Source organism: Natator depressus, chromosome 4 (genome assembly GCF_965152275.1).
Source record: "Natator depressus isolate rNatDep1 chromosome 4, rNatDep2.hap1, whole genome shotgun sequence".
In the NCBI taxonomy this organism is placed as follows: domain Eukaryota; kingdom Metazoa; phylum Chordata; order Testudines; family Cheloniidae; genus Natator; species Natator depressus.
Window position 1 is genome coordinate 24014569 of NC_134237.1, and position 20483 is coordinate 24035051.

A 20483-nucleotide genomic window follows, 5' to 3' on the forward strand; every position below is an offset into this window, starting at 1 on the left:
GGGGGAGTAAGTTCCATAGGCTTAGGCTGCAGTGCAAGCTCTGGGACCCTCCCACCTCACAGGGTCCTATAGCCCGGTCTCCAGACCGAGTCTGGAAGTCTACACTGCAATTTAACCATCCTTAGCCCAAGCCCTGTGAGCCTGAGTCAGCTGGCATAGGCCAGCCACAGGTGTCACGGTAGGTCTGGTCAAAGAAGGAAAAGTGGTCTCTTAAGTATCAAGGACCATGAATAACAGAACGCAGACCTTGAACTGGACTCAGTACTCAGTACAGAGAGATTTGGTGACCAGTCTTGCTAAGCAGATGGGCTGTCACATGTTGTACTATGTGGAGTTTTTTCAGGGGGCGTGGGTTCATTCCTAGACACAGTGATCTAAACCTCACGGACATCAATGGGAGTCTTTCCATTGATTCAATGACCTTTGAATCAAACCTACAATGAGTTGTAGTAATCAAGCTTGCAAGTCAAAAACGCACCACTATGGCCTGTGCTGTTATAATTTCTGGTATCTCTGACATCCTAGAATGATGCATTGTGACACTTCTCTATTTGGTTTGGAAGAGTCAGTAGATTTCATGGAAACGAAAGTGAATTTTGAGAAGGTTAGTTGAAACTTCATTCTGTGATGAATAAGCCCCACAGTCTGATTAGTGGGGACATCCCTTGCATATTTCTATGCTTAACTCAGTTCTGAGTTACGCTTTGCCGTTCAGTATTAATATATATGTAGCCTACAGGTGATTTACAGTTACTTTGGGGCCCATGGCTTTGTATCTTTTTACTTTTGTGCATTTAAAGTCTCTGCTATAACACTAGCATAACATCATTTTTTTAAATTGAATTCCTTTGGGGTAGTTTAAGGAAGAAAAAGGGCAAGGATAGGAGGGTGTGATCCCACATCCAAGTAAGTACAATGGACCTCATTCTCCTATTACCTGCACCAGTGTGATTCCACTGGAGTCAGCGGAGTTGCTCCCCTGTAACTAGGAGGAGAATCAAACCCACTGTTGGCATTACAATTAAAAATCATCTTGTGTATCCTCTTCTGGTACATTGCAAATGCGCCACCAGTACTCCCCAAATGGTTTGGAAGTTCAGCTTTATTCTATTTCAGCTAATAAATAAAAAAAATCAATTTGAGCCCAGCCAGAATTAAGACTGATGAAGAGGCTATTACTATTCTTCAAAAGCTCCCATCTGAAGCTCACATTTAGTTATCAGTATGGAGTTCAAGAAAAGCTGGTATCACCCCAGCCATCTGAGTTTACACTTCATCTTCATTATAGGAAGCTGATTATTACCAAGCTGTCGTTAATCTAAATCACACATACCCTGGCTCTAAACATGTACTTTCATGATAGGCATCTATTTGTAGCACCTACAGCTTAGTACTTAGGATGCTGGGTTTGAAAATAGGTGAATTATAAGGTTAGACAGCACCTGTGTTCTTTCTAATCCAGTCAGCAGCAGTCAGTTGGAAAGATTTACACCATAGATGTTTATACCTGACCTCAGCTGTTGTAAATTAGCACAAAGCATGGGTGGCAGGTATCCTAGGGTGGAGGAGACTGTGTCTCCCCAAACAGCCTAGCATGGCCCCGCCCCCAGGTTCCCTCCTGCACTGGCCCAGGCTGGCCAGCCTGCCTCCCACAGGGACTTGGAGCAGCTGGCACTGAGGCGGGGGCTGTGGTGGGGGTGCTCTGGGGTCCTGCGGGGAAGGAGGCAAAAGGAGAGGAGATGGGGCAGGGCCTGTCAGGCACAAGGGGAAAGGCAAGGGACTAGTCTCCCCCAACAGCTGGGTCACTGGCCGCCCATTGCACAAAGTTTTAGTTTAAGTTAGACAAAGTTTTAGTCACATTTCCTGCGCAGTTCTGGTTCCACTGTAAAGATTCAGTCCAGCAAAAAGTGGCAACAATAAATGGCCCGTCTTCTTTTTCTTTTCCAGGATGACAAGGAAATTGACCTGGAACATCTTCACAGACGTGTTAACAGCCTGTGCACAGATGACGACAGCCCCCATAAACAGTTTTCCACCTCGTCAATTGATTTGACCCCGCTGGACATTGACACTTTGCCCACACGCCAAGCACTGGAGCAAATCAGTGACTTCAGGAACACTCATATCACCACAACAACCTTCATACCAGAACAGATCCAGACTCTTAGCCGTACGCTGTCAGCTAAAGCCGCTTCTGGTTTCTCCTTTGGCAACATGCCTGAGCACCGAACTGGCCCTTTTAGGCACAGGGCACCTAATGGGGGCTTTTTCAGAAGTCCTATCAAAACAATGTCGTCTATCCCATACCAACCAACTCCTACTCTGGGGCTCAATATCGGTAATGACCCAGACCGAGGCACCTCCATATGAGCTTCAGACCAAGTTTCTTCATTGTTTCTTTTTAGGACTCCCTTTGCAAGGAGCAGCTGTAATATTGTGGGACTAACATGGATGTAACTTTTAAAAAAAAAAAATCAGGATTCTTAGTAACAACTCACTATTTCTCCTTCTGTCCCCTGCTTTCTCTGTCTCCTCCTCGCTCTTCTCTTGTCACCTGTTTCTTTTAAAAAAAAAAAAAAAAAAAAAAGAAACCACACTAGTTTTATATTCGTACACTTTTCATATACTTTAAGTATAGGAAATGTGCACTGAGTATGCATAAAAGATAGAGGGTTATTTCGCAGAAGGGCGTTTGCATCTCCCCTCTTTCTCCATTTTTTATATAATTGCAATAACTTCCGTCCTTTACATTTGTTCTGCTGCATCCATTCAGTGCTCCACTGCTGTTGTGTGTCCTTTTAACTGTGGACCAAAGGCAAACCCTGCAGTAAAAGAAAAATAAATTTAAAAAAAGGAAAAAAGAAAAAAAAACTATTCAGGCCACACAATATGAGAATGCAGTTTTGTAGGATTACAAAAAGCCATTGCTATGCCAGTAAAGACTACAGTTAAATCTACTTTTGCACTGCAACAGTGCATATGACCTTTATGTGATTGTACAGTGTTAAAAGTTTTTCTTATGTACAGTAAACTGTATCATATGACAGAAGCCTCTGTTGTGTTAAATAAATTAGTATCACATAAATATATATACATAAGTATGTGTATATATATCTATAAAATGGCAGCCGTTGCTATTGCAATTCATTTAATAAAGCTTTAGTAAAAATGTGTTGTATACAGAAAAGATATACAGTGCAGGGGGTCTTTTTGTTTAGAAAAGAGATTGGCTTTAATATTATTCTGACTTGCATTGTTTGCCAACAGAGCTTATTTAATACTTTTTTTTATTAGAACATCCGGGTTAATTTAATGTTTGTACCCAGATGTAACTCATTTGATTAGGTTTTGCATTGGCTATTCAGCAGTGTAGAAGGCTAAACCTGGTAATTTTACATTTAATTAATTTAACCAATGGAAAGCTCTCTTAGTTAAACCACATCCATGGATAACTAATACAGCTCTAGAGAAGTTTAAACGTAGATCATAGAAGGTTAAGAAATTATTTTCCAAATCAGTACCATCAATCACTACAATAATGGTGTTACTGGGACAAAAAACCCTTGAGAAATATTGATGTGGCCTTAAATTACAGTCATATATTATGCTAAGAAAAAAATGGATTGAGCTATCATTTTAACCCTTCCTATATTCATTTGTATTTAGAGGAGCTGTGTAATTTTTATATTAGTGTCAACTGTGTAGAACGATGAAAGAACAGCAATGAGAGCAAAAAACGTGTCTGCTTTGGCACAAGCTTCTTAAAGTAACACTCCTATCTGTTAGAAATGTAGAATGAGCTTTCAGTCTGCAATCCGTTAAGCAGAGAACAAGCAACTTCTCCCGTGCTGAGTTCCTTCCTTTTGTTTGTTTGTTTGTTTTGTTTTTTACACAACCATACACTTATGTTAACCTAACTCATTCTATGGCTAGAACTGATATAGGAATCAGCCTATGTGATTTGCTTTAGGAGAAATTAAAAGGTATATTCTTCAGCTCTATTCTGTTTTGATGCTAATTCTGTTCTGGGGGAGCATCTTGTACCATCAATGTTTTTGTACTAAATCTTCAGATATTGTCTACTGTGTAAGGCAGAACAATTTCTTATCATGCAAACGGCCATTTTGTTTCCAGGGTAGCAAGTGTCTAAAAGCATGCACAACTTGTTTCCCCTTGTAACATTCATGAACTCGTACACAACTCTGATTTAAAAAAAAAAAAAAAAGAAAAAAAAAAAAGAAATTTCTTTACAACAAGCTATGTAGGGACATACCAGATGTTGCAGTGATTTTAGCTATAAACAAACTGTTAACCATGTACACTATTTAAAATAGGCCTATTTTGATGTGTTGCCTATAAAACAAATACACAACACTTTTTGGAGGCCTCAGTTACAAGTGGCAGAGCTTTCTGTGTATAATTTGTCTAAATAATTTGTCTAATAAAATTGTTTTCTAAACTTGCTTTTCCACCTGTTTGTCCTAAATAACATGGAAATGTCAAACTGCGTCTGCATTCTTCAATTTAAGGTGTGCATTATTTAACATTTATATTGTGGTAACCCATAGAGGCCAAGAAGGTGCTATACAAACTTACAGGTGAGATTCTATACTGTGCCTTAGCGCATTGGGAGGGAGGACTAGGATGGCTTTAAGCAATCCCTGGTGTAGTTTGGACAGCCCTGGGGGTCTCTCTAACTTATGGCAGCAGAGCTGCCCAAAATCTTTACAGAACTACCGGTACATTCTGAGGCCCTGCCCTCAGCACACCCCTTATCCGCCATACCTGCTATGCCAGGGCTTTCGTGGAGATCTTCAAAAAGCAGCCAGTGACTGTCTTCCTCAGTTCCTTCACTAAGGAAATTCTCTCCTGGCTGGATCCAGAACTTTGTAGAACTCCTGTAGCCCCTTTACCTGGTGTAAAGGGCTGGAGCAGGAATGAGTCTCACCTTTGGTGTCGTATTGGAATATGTAAGATGTACTGGAAGAAAAAAATAGCAAACATCCTTTAAAGCAAGAACTGTAAGTACTAGAGCTGTGCCTCTCATCATATCGCCTGTTGAATTTCCATGGAAATTAGTGTGAGATTGACAGGGACACTGAGTCAAGTTTAGACCTAAACTGCATTCTCCCCAAATTCTCAGGTACATTCAGAAGCACTCAATGTCTGACCTAACTCAATCTCAGCCTACATGGTCTAGAAACTTTTTTGGTATATGGCCTATTTTGTTTTGTTGATTTATTTTTATAGGACCAGATTCTGCCTCATTTAAAATGAAATCATAACTTACTCTGTGGATAGCCATGTGCCTATGTCCTCACGAGTACAGGTGGCAGAATATGCCCCTTATTTAATTACAGTATTCTCAATCTTTATTCATTTGGGTTGTGTATTTTCATTACTATCTTAAACTAATGGCCAAATTGATATTAATTTCTTTAGTATTTACTTTAATATCAATCATGATGTAGTCACTTAGAGCACCCAAATTAATATCAAGTTTTCTATTGGATTGTTCACAACACTTCAGCTTTCATTAACTGAACCATGATTTTAAATTGTTGCTAGAGTTTCATACATTCACTCAGCCAGCATTAATGAGATATGGGACAGCGTTTTTTAGTTTTCAAATAAATTTCATGCTATCCCAACTCATTGCTAGATTATAACTAAAAAATTCCACCTTCTGAGAATTTCAAAAGCTAAGGTTTGATATAAAGCCCCATCAAGGAGAAAACTGATTTGGTGAAAGTTACTTAAAACACAGCTAAGAGATAAGTTACATAGCTCCGTCTAAAAGAAAAGCAATGGGCAAACGGAGGCCCTTATCCTACAAACACTTATGCGCATAACTGTACTTGTGATTAACCCCAATGAGTGTATGTAATAAGGTGCATAAGTATTTGCAGGATCACGGCCTAAATTATTCATTTCTCTAAGATAAACATGAATGCTTGAAATTTGTTGTGCTCCAGTCTGCACTAGATCATTCCTCTTGCATTTCATGGGTATCCTGTTCCCATCATTTACACTCAGCACAAATAGCAAGGCAATAAAATGACTAAAAAGCTAGGTAAAATAGCTCTGTCAGTCATGGTATATATTGCGGGGTAGGGAACAAACCCTGCAAACATCTCTCCTTCCTTTCAAAACAATGTGACACAAATTTTACTCTGAACTATTGACAAGTGTTTAAATTATTGCAACTCCATTGAAAATACAAATTATTCTTTATGAAAACATGAGTTGCGTATAAAGTAATTCCAATAATCCAACCAATTTAACATATCCCATACAGAATATCTATCTAGACTGCTTTGTGGGTTAAACTGGGCCAGCTAAACACAGTTGTTGCAGTCAGAGTTCACTGTTTCCCTGAACAATATGGAAAAGCTTTTTTTTTTCTCTCCAGAGAACCACATTATAAAAAGATCCAAGAGACTAAGAAGGGGCTCAACTATAGTATGGCTCTCAAAACAAAACAAAACAAGTCCTCATGCAACTCAAGAAAAGGTGATTGCTATTCTGGGGGTGTACCATAGCGTGGTCAGGGCCAACGTTTCTGAGGTCAGCTCTTTTGTCTTGACTAATGGAAATGCTAATTTTACGTCATTCAATACATGAGATCTATGATGCAATATTTTCTCAGCCTTCCATGCTTACTTGGGATACTGTAAAGCAGGCAGAATTATAAGTGTACCTTTCTATGTCAGAACTGCCCCTGGATGCAGAGCAATGAATAGTCCAAAACTGCACAATTATTTATTGGGTTTGCTTTAATTTCTTACAGGTTCACAAAGTGGAGTACCTTTAAAAGTAAAACATACTTTTCCTTATCTGTAAGCTTTCCTAATCCAGGATAATGTATAAAGGCCCCAAGACAACAACTGAATCACAACCAACATTCAGACTATTCCCCTTGTTAACCCTACAGTAAACCCAGCTCGTTGGGTTTCTTAATCTTGTGTGCAGGATTTTTAAACATTTTAGTAAAATAGGTGTCCATAACAATGGGTCATAGAGTTTTCTGAGCAACAGGGTGAGGTGCATGGAGGCACTCACAATGCAAATCAAGACTGGTCGGTCTAAATCAAATTATCTTAGGCTGTGATCTTGTCATATTTCATCAACTAAACCGGATTAGTGTTTGTAAGGGAGACTGCCGAAGGAAACCCAGAGTGCTACAGGAAGTGGTGAGGCTGATTAATGTCCTATGGAATCCCTAATCTGAACCAATGCCCTAAAATTAGAGAGCAATGTACTTCATGGAATAATCTCACAGACCAGAGAGAAAATCAATAGCTACCTAGGTTCTCATCTGCCACCCCCGATTACCACAGTATCTCACCTGAAATTCTCTGCTTGACGCCCTTGTGAGATAGGGAAATATTACTCCCACTTTACACATGGAAGAATGAGACACAAAAAGATTAAGTCGTTTGCCTCAGGTCACACAGTAAGTGTGTGGCAGAGCCTAGACGTCAACCTAGGCCTCCTAAGTCCAGTGCTATAACCCCCAGACAATCTTTCCTCGCTGATTATTTGTGAGCATTAAAAATCCCATGGCACTTTCCACAAGCATATGGATTACCTGGGCACACTGCAATCTCAACTTCATCCAGAAAAGTGAATTACTGTGGGTGACAGTCACCACTGCGAAGAGACTTGGACCACTTAAGATCCAGGCCATTTTACCATGTCCACATGGAGTCGAGGGGAGGCTACTATTGACCCAGAGTAATCTGTGGTACTAGGCAAAGCCCAGCCAGGAATCAGAACTTGTGCTGGAGGCACAGCTTCCTTGCAGGCAGCACTGGTCGCCATTGGCTCCCTGGAGAGCTGCCCAGTTTGGCCATAGGCCCCTCCACCATTTCTGTAGAAGGCAAATCACATATGTATGAGCACACTTCAATGGGACACAGCTAATGATGAGATCATGATTTTTAACCAGGGAAAAGGGACTCGTTAGCCCATTAGTTTAATAAAATACAAAGAAATGTGTATTTCATCAAAAATGAAAAAACCCTTAATTCTGACCTATGGATTGTTGGGCGTTTTCAGTGGGAGAGATTTTTTTTTCTAATGTATTGGTTTTGTGCCCTTGGTGTTTAAATATTTTCTTTTAAGCGATACTGTTGGGGGCAAGTGTCAGGTAACACATATCAAGAGACAGTATTATTTTTTGCGGTTGTAGCATTTGTTGCTGCCGTTCCCTGAGTTTAAAATAGTATACAGACGGTAATATGAGAGTATAGCTTTATCAATGTATGGAATTATGTCTACATGAATTTGCATTTGTGGCTGCTCAGAATGGGAAATTAATGTGTATATATTATGATAGCCATGTTTCTTTTTCAGAAAGGTTTATTTTTTCTTTTCATCTTTTAAGATTACTGATGAAAGAGTAGTATTTATTTTGGGTCAGAGTTAAGGGTCAGGCTTTGTGATGAAATATACATTTCTTTACATTTGGGAAAAAAACTTTGTGGACAGTGTAAGATTTTATGATGCCCTCAGCTATTTATTTCCTTTAAGTGCTTGGGTTATGTAAAAGATGTAATGAGTAACTACATGGTAATCACTTAGCAATTTAAACTGTTTTTTCTTAAAGAAAGCATTTTGCTTTTCGAACATCCAAGTGTTTATTTGTCTTCTCTGTAGCTCAATGAACATACAGGATCTGGGTCACTATGGTCTGACTCCAGTTTCATGCTGGTGTAACTCCATTAAAATCAATACATTTATCTTGGCATACATTCATTTACAGCTGAAATAATGTAGTGGCAAATCAAACCCACTGTGTGCACAATATTAAATACAGGAGGGTGGGTAAGTCACACCGGGGGATCAAATTAAAGGAGTAAATTGCACTGATCAAGCTAATAATATCACCCGCATAAACCTGGCTCATTAAATGTGTATCTCATAAGATACATATTTTCACTATGTGGTTGTTAATCCCACGGATGTGCACAGTACAGCCAAATTTCACTACAAAAAAAAGGTCAGGTTTCAGTCAAATGACCAGAACACAGGTCTCTTGGTTCCCCAGTCAATTACTAATCCTAGGCCACAGTGCCACTCATCCAAGTCAGTAGAACTCTCTGTGCTTAAATAACTTAATCTGAAAAGGTGTGGCTTACATATACACAGAGCTGGAGTGAGTGTTAGGCCAAGCCCTGCATGAGGGGCAGCACATAGCTGTGCTTCCCCAAGAGTCTTTATTCTTTCCCTTTTGCTCCAGAGAAGTAAGTTACTGCAGCCAATGCTCTCCCACCTGCTCGGACACACAGCAAGTCAGATAAAACCCCGACGAAGTTGAGGGGGTGGGAGATGGATCTTATGCTACCTCATGGATAGGGTAAAGCCAATCATAATCTGGCCCATAATATATATTTTTTCACCTATAGATACCAAAGTGCTTTAGAAAGATGAGTAAGCATTATTAGCTACTGCCTCTCCAAAATAGCCCTGAGGGATCATGATATCTTGAACTGAAACCAATTGCTGATCCAGCACTAAATATAACCCACCCTGCATCTCAGGCCCATGAAATTGGGGAGGAACGCTCTGCCTTTGTAGCATATGGAATTTTTTTTTTTAAATGATAGCTGTTTGAATGCTCCATGGATTTGGAATAGTAGAGTAAGTCCTGGTGGGGATGAATCAGTGGACACAGTGCAGATGAGGTTGTTAGAGTTGCATGATAAATGAACTTATCACATGGCTCTGTAATGTACAGTACAACATTTTTCACCTCCACCTACGCTGTGTGCAGGAGTGTGTATATAGTCTGCAAAATAATTTGAGAAACCTTTGCATGGAAGGGGTTATATAAATACTAGGGGATGGATTTTAAAAAGTACTCAATAGTGGACTAAATCTGCTCTCAGTGAAGTCAGAAGTAAAACATCCATTAATTTCTATGGGAGTAAAACCAACACTGTGCACTTATGAAAATCTCACTCAGGAATATTAATTTGCCATTTACCAGCCTTAATAATATTTTAGTCTGACAATTTCCTCTTTTGTTTCATTTTTGGAATATCAAATAACTACGTTTTTTATTAAAAGAAGTGAGTCCCAAAAAAGCAATTAGGTCATTAAAAGCCGTAGCACCTCTAATAAGGCAGCTGCTGTTGGAAATACAATTAGCCATTGGTACTCTAATGTAGTTACACCAGAAGCGTGCTGCATATTTTTTACTTTGAAATAAGTGTAGATACAAACCCGAAGACTGAATCCTCCCCCCTCGGTCTAACCATTTGACAATATTCCAGACAGGATGATTCCCAGTATGACTTTTAAAGTATTCAAATTTTACAGTGGTTTCTTTTTTAGAAGACAGTTGAAACCAATAAAGCAATTTGAACAACCACTTGACTAATATAGAAGCACACCTAGAAAACAGACAAAAGGGACTTCATATTTCAAACATGCCTGTCAACCTAATTTTTATAAATAAAAAGATGAAAGGTACCATATACCTATGAATCTATGTTACATTTTCTGTGCAAAACTACCAAATATATATATATAAATCCCTCTGCAACTGCACAGATCCTCACAAGCAGTGCCAGACCTAAAGCTAATAATTGCTACAATAATCACCAAATGTAGGACACTCTGCTACTCCCCTGGTTGCCCACTCAAATATTCCTACACCCGCTCCCTTTTAAAGGACAGGATGCCCCATTAGCGCAACACTATTACGAGTGAATAGGCTATTTCCTGCATATGCTAGGTAAGCCTGTGATTTTTTTAAGTGCAGAACTGTTTCCTAAAATAATATGTGCCAACACTATTTCCACAATGACGCTGAACAAACAATACTTAAATATTCTCAGATCCTTATCCATTGTCAAAAACAAAAATGTATCTCAGTGCCCAACCTGAACTTTAAAAAATTATGAGATTTTTGACAAACAATAAATGTGGGGATCTTTTTCTTTGCCCTCTGATTTTTGACCCCTTCTAACCCATGAAGGGCTGGAAATTTGGGCTTACTTTTTTCGTGACAGCTGCGCTTTTTATGTACTCACATGTCTCCAGCAGCCGGGCCTTTAATAAAAACAACAAATATCCTGACACTCACCAACGTTAGTAGTTAGAGGTTTATGAACAGGAATGTGGTGCTGTACAATGCTGGAGACACTGGGGAGGAGATGGAACTGGCGGCACAGCTGCATTCTGTTCTGTGTTTCATCATGAAACACGGGGTTTTGTCTCATTTCTGAGGAACTGTCCATCCTACAACTTTTAAACCACTTAGAGACGTGGTTGGCTCTAAATAAAATTTGTGTGCCCAAGCCACACGGTTAATTCGCTGTAACCATGGAAGCTAAGTCTTTCACCCCTGCCAGAGGCTTTGGCTGCCTTTCTGTAACCAGCTCAAAACAATGTTTTGTTTTTTGAAGTGCAAATAGGACCCTCTCATTGGCATTTGTAACTCTTTTGGCCAACCTGCCTCCACCCCAGCTGTCTGCGGAGTGGCACAGAATCTGTTGCCCCCACATGTTGCTGATGCATGACTCTTGTGTCTGCATGTGTCCTTCTGACACTCCATTCCACGAAAAGCCATGGAGCTCTTCCATCCAACCTCAGCAGGGAATAGAGACACAAACACCTGCAAGTGAAAGCATAGGTGCCCCAGCCCTTTTTGGCAGGGGAGGAGGACACCATTTCTCCTCCCTCATTGCCTTCTCCTGTCTGAGCATCCATTCCTTCTCGGCTGTAGCTCCTCTGCTATTTATCTAGGTGTTTAGATAACCACATCACCAGAATATTCAAGTACCATCCAAATATTTACTTATCTGCACAAGAATTATTTTAATGGAAGCATTATTATCCTTAGTGTACAGACAGGGAACTAAAGCACAGAAATATTGAGCAACTTTCCCAAGGTCACCCAGGAAGCCCGTGGCAGAAACAGGAATTGAACCAATGTTCCTTGACGTTCACCCCAGAGCCTTAACCACCGAACACTCCTTCCACTGGGCAACTCTTGCTCTATGGAAAGGAGGAAGAGGGGGAAAGGTGAAACAAAAGCACTGGCTGTTTTATTGCCTGCTTCCTTGGTTGGCTGTAGGGAGCTTGCAAGCGGTGCAAGATAGACATTCCACTGCCCAGACGTGAGCCCAGAGGAGCACCTACCACAAGATGGTTCCTTGACCCCTCTTAACCGAGTGCAGCCTAGAAGAAGAGAAAGGGGGAAGCTGTTGAAAGCAACCTTGATAGAAGCTGTTAGATAAGTTGGTGGAAGCACAACCTGAATTTGCTCGGCACAGTTTGAAATCGGTGGTATGGAGTTGCACAGTATCAATCTGAAACAAAATCCTTAAATCGGCTGTGTTAGCTCACTATGGCTATGTATCCCAAGCAGATGGCCAAAAAAACGTTGAGAAGCAATACAGCACACCGATACTGTTAATAGCTTGTACTCCTCCTCACTGCCCATGAACATGCTGCTGCAAATGTATACAGTGGGGATGGCTGTATGAATATTCACTGCAGACCACGGCAAGAGTAATTATTGTTGACCTATGTTGTTACTAATTATTTTGCTGACACATGGAAAAACAAGCTAAAGAAAGCAAAAATAATACTGAACAAAATTAATAGTATGGATAGTTTATATTCCTAACACTCAATACATTGCTTAAGGACTGATCATTCCTTCAAGTGTAAAGCATGCACTCTATGCAGTGTAAGAAGGAGAAGTGTGTTGATTTACAGAATCACACTTGGTGAAAATAGGGACTTGTCCCCGACAATGATTTTTACAAACCTTACAGCTTAATATCTGCTGCTGTTTGGATACTGTTTAGCTATCTACAGGATTAGGGTCTTGAAAATAATGAACTCCTCCCACTTTTTGAGTTAAAGAATAAGCATTATTTCCTTAGCAGTTTATACAACTCTGAAAAATCTGCTTACGGGAAGATGTGAGCAATACAAAGTAAACCTCGTTCAAAACAGTGTGACATGTTTAAGAACAATAGAATCCACTAAAGTGAATACATTTACTTCTTTGGGGTTCAGTCCTGCAAAGGGGCACACATTGCTCTGAAGTACATTACTGCTTGCAGAGCAGTAAAAGGACATAGCAGGTTGAAGGGCAGTGGGAGTGGCAAGGGACAAAGCAGAACTCTTTCCCATGTTGCAACAAAAGTGGTGGTCTGGGGGAAGAATAGGGCAGGGAGGGGGGAAGAGTGCTTTCCAATATGAAGACTGACCACAGATGTGGGAGACAGCGTACTTACAGAACATGTTAACCTAAGAAGTAGATGTAAGTACAGATCACATGCCTGAAACTGGTTTTAAAATAAATATTTGTTAGCCAAAACTTAAATCATCGTGAGTAAATTATCTGCCAAATTTAGGCCTATATTTACAAATCATTTGGGAACTGAACCTAATGTCTGCAAATGTGTTACTTGTAAGTAGTTGCCAAATAAACTTGGACGAACAGTTTTCAGAGAGATGTGGGTTTGCTATTTATTATCTGTGGTTGCTCTCTTAAGCCACATGGCGTTATTTCCTAATCAGAAGCTTGAAACATTTTATTTAAACAGGCATGTGCTCTTGTTCATGCATGTACACCTGTGTCAATTCCCCACAAACCCACTCAAACAAAAACTCATCTGCCTCAATGTTTATGACTAACTAGAAAAAGTTGAGGGAGAAAGGAGCGGTATGAACATGATCAAAGCAAAAAGCCATTGGGCCTTCCAATGTGTTATCTTCACAACATACACACAGCAAAGTGAGATAAAAACAAAATATTCTTGGTGGACGGCTGCAGCGTTACAACACTTATTTCCCAGAAATCAGAACCTTAATACAGAAGAACTCCAACAGAAGCTGCTCCCTAGAGCAGAGAGGTAACACTCGTCCCCCTTGCTTTAAGCAGGGTCTTGCCAGACTGACTGCTAATGATATCCTATGCTTTGCTGCGGAGCCCCCTGGTCTGCAACCAGAAGACCACCCCACCTCTGCCCTGCTCTTAAAGTAATAGGTTGCAGTTCCACAACAGTCTTCAATACACTAGTGCATGAACACTTGCAAACACTCTTTTTGCAATAGTTCCCCCGCTCTAGTGCTAGCATTGGGAACATTCACTAGCAAATGGATGTGTAAATTTACCAATGCATTACCAGAACCAGGAAATGTCCAAAGCCCAATGTTTGAAGCAGCCTATGCAAGGTCTCTGCACAATCCCCTGCAGCTGAGGGAGAAGAAAATGTGTGCAGCCAGGAAGCCCTTAGCCTGCTCTATGCACTGCATCAGGTGTTTTGTCCCACATGCCATGGCCTCCATGGCATCTAGATTTCATGTACCTTGTGTTCAGGAATGCTGGAACAATTTGTATATGTGTTATGAGGTGCTGAGAGGCACTGAACCAAACAGTAAACCCTGTATATGATGGAAACCACTTCAAGCCAGAGGGGGCAGTGAGGGGAGAGTGAAGCAGCACAACCAGCACCCCTAGTTCCAACACCTATGTTTGTGTTTGGTTCCTATCACATCTAGTCTACCCCTTGTGTAGCGGAATGCATGAGTTCTGCTGCACAGGAGCCTTCCTCAGCCAGAGAAACGGAGACTGGATTTATCCTAGTGTGGGGTTTTATTCTGAAAAGTGCCGATCTAAAATTTACATTGTTGGGTTCCAGGCTTGTTCTGACAATGATTTTCAGAACAAATAGTCACTTTTTCCTGTTTTTACCCTAGTTTTCAGCTCTACAACAGCAATCCACACTCTGCAAATCAAGCTGGGTTTCCTTCTCACTCAGGTCACCTTTAAAAAGATTACACTGACCAAATAATACCATTGGTGACACCTGCGTAAATCCTCATTTCTGTCAGTTGGGTTGCACAGATGTAACAGATTAGCTTTCTAATTGGAATCTAGTAAATGTAGAGCCCAGAAAGGGAAAAAAGCCTTAAGTTATACTAGTTCTACACAGCTACTAAAAGTAAAAAGTAATATTTGGGTCCCTAATACAGTTGATACCAGGATGAATGCACATACAGAACAGGGTGAGTAATATAATACTATTGTTAGATTGTGTTTTCATGGAGTAGGGCTGCATTTACTGCAACATAGAGAAATTTTCAAATAACATTTGGCTAGAGTTAAACAAAGATGTTTTAAAGCTGAAAATATGAAGAAATTATGAAAACTTACTATTTATTATATAATTTCTAGCTGGCTATTCTTGTAAGTAGCTTGAAAACAAGTTTTTTTTTTTATTATTTCTGTGGAACAAACTGAGAAACTGACATAATATCATGGAGATAATGAGCCAAAAATAGTGGAATTCACCTAGTGGGAACAATTGGCAATAGATGGTTTGTTTTATTTGTGCTCTAATTGTTTTGCCCTGTAATACCCAGTGGACTAAAATGTAGGGTTTTATTACAGATTTTAAAAGCTTCAAAACTGGGTAAGAGTGGTAGTAGATGAGGATCTACCAGATTATTCTTTAAAAACTGAGTTTTAATTCTGTCGCTTTCAATTTTAAAGAGAAGCATTGCTGCTATCGTCATCTATAGCTTGTGGGATGAGTAAAAGCCATGTGACTGTTATGAAAATGGTTGTTTTGAAAATCTGTGTGACTGTCAACTGTGAACAGCCCAGATGACATCAATGTTCTTTCTTGCAAGGGGGTTAAGCTCTTTGCTAAAGCCAAGAGTGGGTGTAGAGCTACTACAATAGCTAATTTTAGCCATCCGCAATCAATGGGCTTTCTGCTTTAAAACTCGAGGCATAACACTGCCTTATCCAATTCTTTCTAACTATTCTTCTTTTCTCTCCCTCTTCTTCCCCCCTCGCCCCCCGGACAGCTTTTCCTTTCTATCATTTCTTTTGCTCCTTCTGTTGGATCTGATTAGCGAGCTGACTGGCTGGGCAGTTTCGAGCAGTTGAGTTTACGTATTGTTTGTTCTTGCCTAGCTGCCACAATACATGAAATAAGTGCTGTATAATTTAACTGTAAAATCGGCACATGTTCCACATTGTGCCGGGGCTGTAGGGACAGAAAACACGAGGAGATGGCACTGGCATTTTTACCTTTTCTTTTGTTGTAAAAGTGTAGGACTCTTCACGCTAAGGGCTGCCCTTTCTCTCTCGTTCACCCATGTGCTCTCTGGCTATTAAGGGAAGCCGTACAGCTTTCTATCCAATGCACTCAGTTGTTCTTGTTTAAACCTTTCAAGTCCAGCTGGTGGCGCTGTGGCATTTCCAGTGGCTTCAGCTCTGAAATCGTCTATTTCCCGATACCGCTCGTGTGGGGGCGAAATCAGCTCATCTAAAGACGACTACTTAGCTCACTCTTGAGCTCTCAGTCCTAGAACTGGCTAGTTTAATGCAAATAATGTCTAAATTCGCAAATATTTAAGAGATCCTTGCTTAAATAAACACACAATATTCTAATCCTTTGGATAGTAAATGACGTTCTATTTAAAAAAGAGTTTTTAGATGACCTGGAATTTGCTTCCTGAAGTTGAAAGCCGTCGTGGAACTCTGGAATCAAGCGATGATTCCTTCCGTCAGCCACCATGACTTATTTTATAGTGTTGTCTGTGTCTCCGCAAATCGATCAAACTGATGCCCTAGGGAACCTTGAAAAGCAAACTACATTTTGACCTTTCCTCAGACGGGGCACTGCTGGCGGAGGCAGTCGGTGCTGAATTTAGGATCTATCCCTCATTCAGAGAGACGAGGTGGGTGGTGATTTCCGTGTAATTCGCTCCGTGCTAGCAACTGACTTGAAAGCCACCATTTTTAGTGACACGGTTTGCAAAAGTGGTTTCTAAACTCAAGGTGACTTGAAAACGGGCTGTGATCCTTGTACCCAATTCTTCTGAACCAGGAATAACACTAAATCGCAGAGGTCCCCAAAACAAAGGCCCTTCAGATATTGCAGCATCCCAAGGATACAATGACAGCAAGGAAAAAGAGAATCCCACGCCAGCCCTCACCCTCTCTCCGCTCACCTTCCTCTGGACAGTGCCTAATCCCGGGGCCCTCAGTCTTGGGGGCACGTTTTTGCTCTGAAAGCAGCCCAGCCGGCTAGAGCTAGACATGACCGCCTCTAGGGCTGAGCGCTTTGTTCCCCTTTGGATGGCTCCCTTTTAGTGGGTTTTACTCCAAGCCAGAGGAAAACCAGCGCTGCTTACAATGCTCACAAAAGAACAGGAAAGCTCTTTATTTCTGCCCGCAGCATCGGCTACCCTGCTCCCTGGCCAGGTATTCTTTAGGGGAAACCCATTGCCAGACTGAGACTGAGTGACCCAATGCAACGCTACCCAGACCATATTGTGTGTGTCTGGGTTGGGTAGAATCCTCTTCTCTCTGAGCCTTTTCCTTTTTAATTCTTTTTTTTTAAGTGATCCAGGTTCAAGTCCGAGCTCAATATATCTAGCGGGGTACTCAGAGCTTCGCTGTCAGTATGTCGGGTTTTTTAGAGGGTAGGATTAAATCTGCCGAACTTCATTTCCAGGGAGACAGGGCAGCACTTGCCGCTATGCAGACTGAATGATATTGGAAGCCAACATCATGTCACATTGTGTGTGCCCTTTCCAAAGATTAAGCCAAGCGTGGCGAATGGGACACAGACTGCCGTTGTCCTGGGGACACTTTAATAACCCTCACCTACAATATTCAACCTGTTGTTTGCAGAGGGACAACCCTGGGGGACGCACGCACCAGAGGGACTTCAGGGGAAGCAGCGACGCAGAGACACCGCTCCAGGCGCCACCGCACTTTTTGCACCGTTCCGAGCAAATGGCTCCCGCTTGGCTTTATGGAGTCAGGGTGAGGGGCGAAGGGCTTCTGCCCGGGAGCAAGCGGCTGCCTTTCCCGCGGCTTCCCGGCACACGAGAGCGAACGGGTTCGCCTCCCTTCTTTGGGGCGGGGGGTTGTTGAGTTAAACTGCAGTACACCAAGCACCTCCTTGATATTTTCCTTACTTGTCAGTACATAGTACCCGCAGGGGGAGACCTGGCTTAGCGGAATGACATTCCGGTTCCTCTTGGTTTGCCATCCCCCACGAGAGGGGGATCTCGAGCTCTCATTCCCTTGGAACTTTTTTTTTCAACCCCAAGCCCTTGTCACCGCTCACCTATAAAATACCGGCAGGGGGGCTCGCAGCTGCTGCCCCCCAGGAGCGCTCAGCGCCCTGCACGCGTGAAATCGGCTGGGGTCCGGCCTTCCCGCAAACAGCGTGCGCACGCCGCTAATGGGCGGACCTCACCCGCCGCACTCTTGGCTCGGGAAACGCTGCCCTGGGGCCCCCGCCAGCGCGGGGTGTGTTGGGGTACAGGGCAGCGAGGGGACCACTCGAGCCCGTCAATGTCGGGGCGCTGGGGGCCTCTCCCCCAGATTTGCGCTCCAAGGGCGGGCTGCCCTTAGGCTGCGAGCCGGCAACGCGCCTTTCTCTGCGTAACTTGGGAGTCAGTCACCGAGCGGCTGCAAGGGGCCAGTCCTGCACGCAGGGCCCTGCACGCATCCCTACCGCCGACGGGGGGCTTGAAGCACCAAAACGAGACACCAGTTCGCTGCTCCCCCCCACCCCCCGAACCCTGCAGGAACGGCAATAAGACTCTTACCAGCTTCATTGACCTGGGAAGTGCCGAACTGCCTCTGGCTCGCCCGGCGGGTAGACCCAGCGCCGAGCATCCCCCTGCGCGCAGGGAGCCCGCGGAAGAGCGGGGTGCAGCCCCCTGCAGGGGCCTGGCGTCAGCCGCCTCCTCCCCAGCGCGGGGCGCGCGCAGCTCCGTGCAGGGGGTGGGGAGCGGAACTCCGCGCCCGGCCGCGGCTCTCTCCGGACAGGTGTTCCTGGTGACTGTGGTGGCTGGCAGCAGATCCTTCCTCTGACGCGATCCTCACTGGGGTTCCCCGTAGCGGGGCCCAGCAAAGTCTAGCCTGTGTGGGACACCTGCTTGTTTAAAACAAACAAACAAAAAACGGGGGGGGGGGGCGTTAAAATGAAAAAGCGATGCACTGATCGCCATCTTTTGATGGCATCATCAAGGATCTACAACTTATTCTGAAGGACGACCCATCACTCTCTCAGATCTTGGGAGACAGGCCAGTCCTTGCCTACAGACAGCCCCCCAACCTGAAGCAAATACTCACCGGTAACCACATACCACACAACAGAACCACTAACCCTGGAACCTATCCTTGCAACAAAGCCCATTGCCAACTGTGCCCACATATCTATTCAAGGGACACCATCATGGGCCTAATTACATCAGCCACACTATCAGAGGCTTGTGCACCTGCACATCCACCAATGTGATATATGCCATCATGTGCCAGCAATGCCCCTCTGCCATGTACATTGGTCAAACTGGACAGTCTCTACGTAAAAGAATAAATGGACACAAATCAGATGTCAAGAATTATAACATTCAAAAACAATCCAGAGAACACTTCAATCTCTCTGGTCACTCGATTACAGACCTAAACGTGGCAATTCTTCAACAGAAAATCTTCAAAAACAGACTGCAACGAGAGACTGCTGAATTGGAATTAATTTGCAAACCGGATACAATTAACTTAGGCTTGAATAAAGACTGGGAGTGGATGGGTCATTACACAAAGTAAAACTATTTCCCCATGTTTAACCCCACCCCCCACTGTTCTCAGACGTTCTTGTCAACTGCTGGAAATGGCCCACCTTGATTATCACTACAAAAGGTTCCCCCCTCTCCCCCGCTGGTCATAGCTCACCTTAAGTGATCACTCTTGTCACAGTGTGTATGGTAACACCCATTGTTTCATGTTCTCTATGTATATAAATCTCCTCACTGTATTTTCCACTGAATGTATCCGATGAAGTGAGGTGTAGCTCACAAAAGCTTATGCTCAAATAAATGTGTTAGTCTCTAAGGTGCTACAGGTGCTTCTTTTTCTTTTTGCAAATACAGGTTTCAGAGTAGCAGCCGTGTTAGTCTATCTTTTGAGCAGGCACCCTAATGCCAAGCAAGCCAGGGTGGGGTTTGCCTGTATAAGGGAAAGGGGGAGGGTAACCCATAGGGAGCCAACAGTGGTTTCAAAATCTCGCTGCCAAGAGACCTCTTCGTGTGCCCTTTGAAAGTGGGACAGGATGGTCGCTGATGGCTGTTAAAGAGGAGGGAGTGCCGCAGCCCAGGGCCACCTCAGTGAAGACCTGGCCACCTGGTGGCTCGTTGACAGCTGCCCGGGTTGGTTGGTTTTCTTGGAAGTTGGCAAGGAGGCGCTCATCAAAGCACATGCGGGCTAACTTGGGGCATGGGGCAGTAGGACTCTGCTAGCTAGAAAAGGATGGATGGGGCATGTGCAAGGGAGTGCAGAGAGGACAGGGTTTGTCATCCGCTAGAGACTTTTTCTATGGGGATAGAGGGAGGTGTCATCTAGGAAAGGGTTTTGTTAGCTAGAGGACTGAGCTGGGCTGCTCGTTGCTGGGCAGGTTGTGGCCACCCTCTGGACCTCT

At 42.8% G+C, this 20483-nt stretch overlaps 1 protein-coding gene and 1 long non-coding RNA gene across 6 annotated transcripts in view; one reads left to right on the plus strand and one right to left on the minus strand.

Annotated features, from left to right (window-relative positions):
- Positions 1–4421, plus strand: part of GRID2 (glutamate ionotropic receptor delta type subunit 2) — a 1015652-nt gene extending 1011231 nt beyond the window's left edge. For all 4 annotated transcript variants that reach the window (XM_074950595.1, XM_074950596.1, XM_074950598.1 and 1 more), the window contains one exon: positions 1948–4421. In XM_074950595.1, the coding sequence (XP_074806696.1) occupies positions 1948–2370 (423 nt within the window). In that variant the 3' untranslated portion in view covers positions 2371–4421. The remainder of the gene's footprint in view (positions 1–1947) is intronic.
- LOC141986271 (uncharacterized) lies at positions 2543–18720 on the minus strand. 2 transcript variants are annotated; one of them, XR_012639241.1, is made up of 3 exons: positions 18613–18720; positions 4786–4980; positions 2543–2822 (listed from the first exon to the last, which is right to left on the minus strand). It is a non-coding gene; the product is annotated as an uncharacterized LOC141986271 (long non-coding RNA). The 2 variants fall into 2 exon arrangements; XR_012639242.1 differs by lacking the exon at positions 18613–18720 and adding an exon at positions 11096–11165.
- Between the last annotated feature and the right edge of the window lie 1763 nt (positions 18721–20483).